At 34.9% G+C, this 10602-nt stretch overlaps 1 protein-coding gene across 1 annotated transcript in view; it reads right to left on the reverse strand.

Moving 5' to 3' along the window:
- Positions 1 to 4977: 4977 nt before the first annotated feature.
- Positions 4978 to 10602, reverse strand: part of Cdh19 (cadherin 19, type 2) — a 102976-nt gene continuing 97351 nt past the window's right edge. The window contains exon 12 of the mRNA XM_013511279.1: positions 4978 to 7077. Within this exon, the coding sequence (XP_013366733.1) occupies positions 6587 to 7077 (491 nt within the window). The 3' untranslated portion in view covers positions 4978 to 6586. The remainder of the gene's footprint in view (positions 7078 to 10602) is intronic.

Below are 10602 nucleotides of genomic sequence, written 5' to 3' on the forward strand. Positions count from 1 at the left end.
GAAGAGTTTTTATTGGTATATTAATGGGAAAAAAAGAATGCAAATCCATGAATTTTTAAAAATTTCCTCTTTAAACCAGTAGGATAACTCAATGAGAGTCGCAGAGAAGGAGCTATGCTTCTGGGAAGTACAGAGGGAGCGGGGCTATCCCTGAGCCCAGATTCAGCAGCGACTTCTCACCGAGGCAGCACTCCCTCAGTTCCCCTCCACCTGGGCTTAATGCTTTCTACCCAGGGCACAGGTGTTTGTCAAGATTCTGTTCAGGGACTATTATATAGCAGTCATCATGGAGATTCTCCATGGATCTAGCAAGATAGCATGTTTCATGTTTGTTATTCACTAATTATTTAAAATGAGCGGATGCAAACTTGATAAAACTTTACAGTTTTCATAGTTAACACATTTTGCTTGTATGTTCCTTGCTAATGATTTCCTTTTCTGATTAAGAGAAAAATTAACATAGATGCTCATTCTATTACAAATTGAGAGATTTTTGCTGTTAAAAATGTGCTGTCGGGAATATATTTTTGATGGTGTATAATAATTATTTAATGTGTAATAATTGTGTAAAGGTTTATAAGTTATTATTAGTAAATATGCACTACATCAGCTTCTAAATTCGTTGCTGTAATTAAAAAAACTTAAAAATTTTCAAATCACTGGGTAAAATCCTGTACATATAAGTTGAACATTTCAAGCAAAGATATGTATAAATTTTAAAAAGAGTTAAAAATAGATAATTAGCTCTACAGAGAGAGTTTTCAAAATAACACAGAGGTCATATGGGATAAGAAAGAAGTTTCTGAAATTGAGGTGTCAATGTAAGCTGGACACATGCCTGGAACTTGCCTGTGCCCCAAGATTGGCTCATATATCAAATAGTAAGATGACATAAATTCACTTAATATATACCATATGGCAATGTATCTATATGTTATTCTTAAAAGAAGACAAAGAAAAGTAATTGAAAGTTAAAGATGCACAGTTTTTCATTTTGTAATATCAGAAATGATGAGAATAATCTGCTGTGTCATTTCACTTTTATATGTTAGTATACAGTTAGAACCATGATGATTAGATATTAAGAAAATGTTTGGCAAACTTTCTCCTGGATTATCAGGGTTTTTTTTTTCTTTTTTTTTTTTCATGTAGTTCCATACAGTGCAGTAATAATTTCTGTTCCCTATTATCGTAGGTGAGCAAAATCAACTCTACTCTGCCAGATTTTCTTTGTTAAACCCACAAAACTTTCCATAAAAGGTTGATTGCTACTTACAGCTTCTCCCCCCAAATAAATTCCTTAGAGGAACGACTTTCAATAAGAATGTTCCATACATAATTTGAGCAACTAATTTCATCTCTGGGTAGTAACAGAGCATTACCACTGGAGGGTCAAAGTGAGAAAATAGTAAGTAACCTGTATTTGATTATTGTCCCAAATTCATCCATTTTCTTCTTTTTTTATCTTACACATCTTAAGTCTAGTACTTGAGTAAAGAGGTAGGTCTATAAGCCTCTCTACAGGTAAAATTAGTAATGAGAGCATCCTCATTACTTTAGTAAAAGAAAGACAAGTGTCAAGTGTTGCTCTGTACTTGACACAATTATATTTATTTCTATATTAAAATTTCCACAACAGTCTTATGGCTTAAGTATTTATAATATGTCCTTTGTAAAGATAAAGTACCATGAGAAAATATTTTAAATAACTCACCTAAGGGTGCACAGCAAAACATGTTAGCAAACAGAGAAAATAATTTAAAATGTAGCATACAAATGAGGTAAGATTCCAGAAATATTTTACATTATTTCATATGGATAATTACATCATGTCTGCTTCCTTTTATAGGTGAAATGATCTACTGATTTTTACTCCAGTCGTATGTCCACTTAGTTCTAGCTAAGGTAAATCACTAACAAATCAATTATGTATATTATGTTTTAAATATTAAAATGAATAAACACAGTTTTTAAATAAAGCTGTGTGAAGTACTTTTTAATTCCACATATGTAAGCTGTTCACTTTTATTTTGGCATATATTGTATTAAAAATAGAAATGTACATTATTATTAGAATTATATGTAATACAAACTGATTTGATATATTACCTGTATGGAGTTTTTATTAGTTTTTAACTGAAGGGTATCATCATGAAAATTTTTCTTTCATTCAACTCTGAAACTATTGCACTGCTTTTTCTGACACCCATTTTGGTCAAATATCAGATAGTTTCCACAGCCACTGCTTCCTCTCAAATATTAAGAAAAAGTCTGTCTAATTTTTAATAGAAAACCTCAACTACACATCCAGGGGAAAGTCTGTGTCCTAACCTCTCTTACTCGCTTGGCTACTTCTGGTCCCCTGGAGTCTAGGTGGGCACTGGAAGATTAAAAATGAGTAGTACTGCAAACATACTGGTGTCATCATAACCTCTCAGCCAGTGTCCTCTGTGAGGACAGGGACCCAGTTCCTGACCCGCTCTCCCAGAATACATGCGGGAATGGGGTATATTGAGACTCATCTCAAAGATGTGAATGCTCCAGACACTTCCCGATGACTTGAGATCTCTATTACTGCATGACATGTGTGATAGTCTTTGGATGGATGATTTAAGCTTTCTCTTAGCTTCTGCTGTGTGTACAAAGTTTCTACAGCTGCAGTCAGTTAAACTATAGCAAAAGCATGACCCCCACCTTTTCAAAGGCTAGGAAATGTGCTCCCAGTCTTGCCCCTACACTGGCATTTCAGGTGGGTCAGCCAGCTGTCCACAGAGCTCTCTAGGTAAACAAAACAAAACAAAACACCAGAAAATTATCTAGGAATTCCCAGTGTACACCCTTGTGATTGAAATGCCAGTCTTTCCTTCTCCAAGAAATAGCAATTTTGATAACTAACTAGTTAAATATATTTATATATATATGTATGACACATATTCCTTTCCTCTGTTTATCTAATTGTTCTCTTTGCTTTTTATATATATATATGCTATCTAATAATGGTGCAAATGCTATACATGAACTTCTAATCAACTTTAGAGGATTTGAGTAGCTCTGAACACTTTACAATCTATTTATTACCATACTGTACTCCATGATTTGGAACCGAATCCTACTGCTTAGGAACTTTTCATATTTCTCACACTCCATGGCAATGTATATGTACAAAACTTTCCACCGTGATCATCACAATGCTCGTTTTGTCTGAATAGCGTACCATCATCAGCTCCCCTCAAGGTATGTTATCACTGACCACAAATAAGCGAGAATCCTAATTTCATAAAATTTCTAAATAAATTTTAAAAATAACTTCTTGTACCAATAACTACCCTGTGGTCATTGTAGATTAACTGTAATATTACATATTAGTAGTCAAAGAAATTAATGTAACTTCTATATATGACTAAATTGGTATAATTACATTCAGTCAAAAAATATTTATTGCTAGCTTTCATTTTCTAGAAAACACTGTAGACACTACTAAAGGAATCAGACTGGCAATTCTTTATCCACACATAGATTACATTGTAATAAGTAAGAAATGTAACAAATAATATATATGATACAGTATGATATAATATGGTATGATATGGTATGATATGATACATGGTATTACTAGGTGCCTATGTGATTTGATTTTGAAAAGATAAATAGGACCACAGACGGTAAACAGTCAGGTGTGTCTTTCTAAGAAAGTCCCAACTGAATGAAGTGCGAGAATGAAAAATATAAATGTTTAGAAGAGTGTTTCAGATATAAAATATGAAATCTCAGGAGTAAGTTAACGGAGGTGGAAAGAGAACAGGGGGAAGACTTCAGAAATAAGTAGGATAGGAAACACATGGTGTGTGAATCACGTTAGAAATTGATTTATATTTCAAATGTGCTGCAAAGCCATTGCGATCATGTAGCACTTGTAAAAAAGGGACCATATTCTAGTCAAATCATATCAGCAGTTATACAATGCACTATTTATTGCGTCTTTACAGTTTGTCAGTTATTTCATATGATATTAATTTATCTATTTTATTGTATATTCCCCTTTGCAATCATATGAAAAATGCGGATTGGTCCTCATTTTATACATTACCCACTGAAATCCAAAAAGATTAGGTAGTTGTGACCAAGTTCACACAGATATTCAAATAAAAAGGAACTAATTAAGTTCATATCACTGGCTCAAGTATAAGCACTTATTATTATTGCTAATATTTTTGACTCCTACTTAACACTTTAAATATTTTATTTGACCATTTGTAATTTAATGGTTTACTACACTAAATCATCCCTCACTTGTGAGTCAGGTGAGGGTGATATTTAAGTATCATTGGTAATATTGTGAGGTTGTGCCATCTTCATGAATATCTGCATTCATTCAGATTAATTCAATTTACAAACATAAAGTAATACATTTAGCTTAGGAAATGGCTATGTTTTTATAACATCCTTATAATTAGCAAAAGAGATCAAAGTATTGAAATATTGCCAAGCATAGTTATCCAGGAAGTTACAAGCTCTCTACTAGACTTGGAAAATGTGTTTTGGTATGACTAGACTCTTTTCCAGTGTACTGAATGATTGACAATCCTATCGCTGACTAAATAAGCATATATTTTAAAACAGCTATTACGGGCCACTGGTCATAAACATTAAACTCTAGTTACAGATACTATACTGTTTTACCAGTTGTTTGTCATATGTTCAAGGTTTCATTCATGACAAAACATGCTGTGATACCCAAAACTCTATTTCTTTTTTCAACTCTGTTTTACATGGACCGATTCACTTGGTGTTTGTTGTACTTTCATATTATTCAGTTGTTGAGTGAGAATCACATATTATTCTTTTTTAAGCACAATGAGAAACCATTCATAGAGTAATTCATGATAATTTCTCCAACTCTGCTCTAGATTTTTAAATCAATATGATAAAAATGTTTTTCCTTAGTCCCAAATCTTTTCTATTTTATTAATGTTTTTGCTTAAGACATTTTGTTCATTATTTTTACTTTTTCCTAAGTGCACAGTGATGTTAACGCATAAGAATTTACTACAGTTTATATCTTCTTATTTGTTTATAATGTCTTCCCAAATTGTTGTACTTCAAATCTGATTTCCTCAAATTTCATAAAATAAAAAGATCTGCTTTGCCAACATAATCATTCCTATTGATAAAAAATTTACTATATGATGTGCATGTTTATATGTAAAAGTACAGAAAAATTATTATAACTGTTGAACTGCTGAGATACAACTCAACATTACTTGAAATACAGTACTTTATTTAAATACATGTATGGTCGGATTGATTCAACTTAGTCTCACATGCCATTAATAAACATGATCATCTAAACCAGTTTGAAGAACATTGTTTTCATTGCTATATTGTCTGTTTAATGTTTATTTTGAAGTCGATCTTGATTTGGACATGGAAGTATTCTTAAAATGTCAATTAAGATTAAGGCATTTTATTATCTTATATTCTAGTGTTGCCCTAAAGTTTATGTCCATTTTCTAAGCATTTACTTTCTTCAACGAACTGCAGTAGAACTAACTACTGTACCTAATCTCATACTTGGTACTAAAAACCAAATAGCACTGATGCATCAGGAGTTTTAGCCTACATTCTTAATGTAAAAGGAAATGCTAAGAATTGTAATTAAGTTTTACTGTGTGAATATTGAGTCGCTGAAGTTGATAATTATACTAATTCAAGTTTGAATCCAATAGTACTTTCACTGTCTATATAATTTTAGAAGAAATAAAAATCTACTTAAAATTTTCACACTTTTCACCAAATTTATAAAGTTTCATTTAATGATGAGTAAATGCTGACATGCAACTAGCCATTGTATTTTGACATGAAAAGGTGTCTTTGGGGTTGTATAAGAATATAATCTATGAAAAACTTCTAAGCATATGTTCTCTCTTTCTATAAAGCTGTAATATCAAACAAAATACAGATTTCTTGTATGTAATTCTGGTTACTTCATATATACCAAATATCTACACAAATTTGAAATAAGTTTAAAACAGTGATCTTGGCAAAGATTTAAAAATATCAAACAAATTTGATTCACAGAATCCTATTCAGCAACCTGCTTATCCATGTTAAGTAAATGTTTTTACACTGTTACATAAGCACCCGGATTCTTCTAGGTGCTAATGCTTATCTCTGTATCGCATCAGCTACTTATCCCACATAAACACTTTATTCTTATGTTGTAAGAATAAAAATGTGGACAAAGTAAAAAATATTAAGATAGTCTAATTTAGAGCCTTTCTAACATCAGCCTTTCAAAAGTATAAAGCATGGATGATATTGAAAAATTCTCGAGGAATTTTTCAGTCATACTTGCACGGTTTGCACTGGCATCTAAGACCTCATTATTAACATATCTTCCAACTGTTTGTTCAAAGACAAAATGTGGGTACCTTGAAATAATCTCGGGGTATTTGTTCCAAGGATATTAGAAAACTGTAAAGCAGAGCTCTCACCCTCAGCCAAGGCACACAACTCTGTCAAACACAAGACTCTCATTAGCTCCAGCACATGTTAACACTTTTTTTAATCTTGGTGCTCTGAAGGCTTATTTGTTTGACTGCACTGCAGAACCAAACATGTATGCTAATCTTTTAAAGCGAGGTCCCAGGTCACTGAGATAATCAAAATTTTCGTCCTGTTCAATGACTACTGATCCTAAGGAGCTCAGGGAACCAGCTATTGACCCTGTTCCCTCAAAAGCGTAGGTCTGAAGGGAATCAAAGGGAGGGGCACATGGGTCGGTGTTCGCTTCCTCGAGCTTTTCAAGAATGAATTTCCTGAATACAGCACTATCTGGGCCAATCTGCAGAGACTGCCTGTACAGACTGCGGATCTCCGCTCTGGTGGTCTTCCGAGCCTTCCGCTCCCGCATTACGGTGCTGTTTCTCAGCTCTACGATATCAAAGGCCTCTGTGTCTTCTTCTCCACCTCCCTCATCATCATATCTGAATATATTCGCTCGGAAATCTTCACTTTTCTCAGGAAATAGCGTCTGTTTTCTTCGTTGTTTAAGAGCCAAAATAAAAAATATAAATCCTAATGAAGAAAATATACCAGAATATGAATTAAAATGGAAAAAAATACCATACTTTAAAATAGTTTTTGTACATCAAGACATAGCTTAATTTGCTGATTACAGGGCAAAAATATGCATTTGTTAGTGGATGTTTTAGGAGAAGAATGTGCAAAAATGACCTCAGGAAATATAGTCATGTTTTTGGCTGATAATTTATACAGAAAGACACTATAAGAACAGTGAATTGCTCTTGATGATGCTTAACTTACAGTTCAGAATGTAATTGTTTTCTCAATTATGCAATTAGAACAAAATACAGTAATGGGACATTTTCTAATCTGAAGGTACAGGCAATTAAAAGACCATTGATCCACATCATTGGAAGTTCAGAAAGGTACAAGTTTGACATTTTTCACTGAGGCAAAATCTGTAACATACTAAGTTTGTGTTTACTGAATGCAGGGTATAAGCCAAGCATTGTTCTAAAAGTGCTGCATTTATTTTTTGTCTAAACTATTTTTTGAAATTCATTTTATGATATCTATTAAAAATGAGAAAAGTGAAGAATAGAATGTTTTACATCCTGTTACAAAAATTTGAGGATAACTTTTAATTTAAAAAGTGTATCTTGTATGTACCCACACATCTATATGTATTTGTCTGTGTTTTTCTTTGTGTGTTTACACTGAGAATAACCAACCTTCATTTGACCTTGGATTTGAAATAAAAATGAAGTAATGTTTTAAAAATAAAATGAAGAGCTATATATTAGGTAATATTTCATATAACCAACAAGAGGAGAGAAAACTTGAGTAAATAAATTAGAAGTAAAGGGAGGACATTACAACTGACAAGACAAACAGTCACAATACAATACTGTGAACAGTTATATGGAAACAAACTGGACAACCAGGAAAACTTGAATAAATTGCTAAAGCATACAACCTCATAACAATGTATCAAAGATAAATTGAAATTTTTAGCAGGCTAATAACCAATAAGGGGAATAAGTCAAGAATAAAAATCTCCTATTGAAGAATAGCCAAATACCTCATGGCTTCACAGCTGAATTCTACCAATTAAAGAAGGCAATTAATATCAATGTTTCTCAAATCTTCAAAAAATTTAAGAAGAAATAATTCTAGATTTGCTTCCAAGGACAGCATCAACCTGTTAACAAAAACAGGAAAATACCCTCAAAAAAAAAAAAAAAAAAAAAAAAAAAATGGACTCAACCTGACAGATGAATATAGCTAAAACATTCTTCCACAAGAGGTAGCAAAGACAGAGCACAGACAGGCAAAGACGGGATGCTAGTCAGTGGGCACAAGATTAGAGAGAAAGAATAAGTGTTGGTATTCTATTGAACAGCAAAGAATGATAACTAGTATTAATGCATATTTTAAAGTAAGCACATCAGTTACAAGCATCTTTAATCTAAAATAATGATAAATGATAATGATAAATAATGATAATGATAAAATAAATGATATATTAATTACTGCAAATTGATTAGTGTATGTACATGTCCTGTATGGATATGTGTACTGTACTAGAGTAATACACTGTCTCTCCAAAATATCTACATTAATTTGTCAATTAAAAAATAAAATAAAATTTAAACATAAATAACATTTTTAAATGCCTTACATTTAAAAACTTAAAATGTTGCTCTTAAAATAACTAATGCCTTCATGTTTAAATTCAGGCACTGTAGTTTTAAACTCATCAGAAATATTTGGTTGAAAAAATGAGGTGTAATAAATAACTTTCCAATTTGAATTGGGGGGAATTTTCACAAAATTTTTGAAGTACATTACTACTGAATGATCTATACTTCTGCCCAGCAAATACATTTGTCTCATTTTTAACCATGAAAATGGGGTTTATTCATAGAATTTTGGAATGAGTTGAAGTCTGTCCCTGTAGTTAGCTATGAACTTGCTATCTCCCTAACATTATGCTTTCAGCTTTATTACTGCTTTAGGCTTCTGGAATCTAGAGATGTCACTCTGAATTCAGGTGTTCAGCTTTGAACAACTGAAGCAGGGCACCAAAAATGGTAATTTTTGATACTGAAATATGGTTGATTCTGGCGGGAGTCCTTTGACTGTGCGTGAAGGAACCGCAAGTTTGAGAGATGCACTCATGATTCCAGAAGCCATGGGTGACAGAGCTGCCCTCAATATTCTATCATCTTGGCTTTTGGTGTAGACTTATAAGGAAACAAAAGCAGTGTTTAGACTCTGCCCTGTCATTTGCAGAAAAGGAAAAGGAAACGCTAGATGATTAGTTTGTGGTTTTTAAAGCAGACATGTTGCCCACCCTGCGCTGAGTGAGTGAGTGCTCCAAGAGCTGCTGGTCCCACGGTTTGAATCCTTGCTTTACTCACACCGCCACAGTTCCCAGCTGAAACTTGCAGAGAGAGAGCCAGGTATTTCCCATCTACTTCCTGGAAGCAAAGCAGGTGACCCAGAACCCCGCTGCCATTACAGACTGAGTCTCTGCCCTCCGGGTACCTGCAGCACACAGGAGGTCCTCACACAGAAGCCCCAAGGACTGCTCTGGCTGGGGAGGAGGATGCTGTGGCCCATCCTGCACACAACCTGCATCGAATGAGAGAGTGCTCGAAGAGCTGCTGGTCCAGTGGTTGAGTTCATACTTTACTAACACTGTCACGGTTCCCAGCTGAAACTTGCAGAGAGAGCCAGGTATTTCCCATCTAATTCCTGAGGACAGAGTGGGCAACCAAGGACCCCGCCACATTACAGAATGAGTCTCTGCCCTCTGGGCAAACTGCAGCAGACAGGAGGTCCTCACTCACAAGCCCCAGGGACTTCTCTGGCTTGTGGGGGGGCACGTGTGGCCCCTCCCTGCATGCACCCTTCTCAGAGTGAGTGAGTGCTCCAAGAACAGCTGGTTCCACGGTTCGAGTCTGTGTTTTACTTTTGCCTGGACCCCTAGGAGGTTACAGGAATGAGCAATCTGTGATTGCTGCCCGTTCGTCCTACATCTGGTTCCTGTATGTGTCCTGACTGGAGACACAGAATCAGGTGGTTCACAAACCGTCAACCCTGTAGTTTGTGTCTGAATTTTGCCTGTACCCTGAACTGCCTGGGGACATAAGTCCACTGGACTGGGATTATCACACCAGTGCAACCCGAGTCTGGGCCATGCACATGCCCTGAACAGCAAGGGGATGCTGGATCAGATGGTCGGCCATCAGCTAACACCAGTCCCCATGTCTGAGAAAGGGGATAGCTAGATACAAATCAAAAACTGCCAGAAAACCCAAGACTAAGAAGCGCTTCTCAGAGGTCACTCAGGGGCAAACCTGACCAGCAGAAAAACTAGGGACACGAGTGGTCTTGACTGTGCAGCTACTGAAGAAGGAAACTGAGCTTTCTGCATCTGGTAACAAGCATGACAAAATGAAGGACTAAAACACAATCCCAGAACTACTTCCCACTCAGAACAAGTCCAGGAGACATCAACATAGGAGAACTTGGTAAACACATGCCTGAAATAGCTGGAATGATTGCAGT

The sequence above is a fragment of the Chinchilla lanigera genome, unplaced genomic scaffold, assembly GCF_000276665.1.
Source record: "Chinchilla lanigera isolate Chin_1 unplaced genomic scaffold, ChiLan1.0 scaffold00001, whole genome shotgun sequence".
Lineage (NCBI taxonomy): Eukaryota > Metazoa > Chordata > Mammalia > Rodentia > Chinchillidae > Chinchilla > Chinchilla lanigera.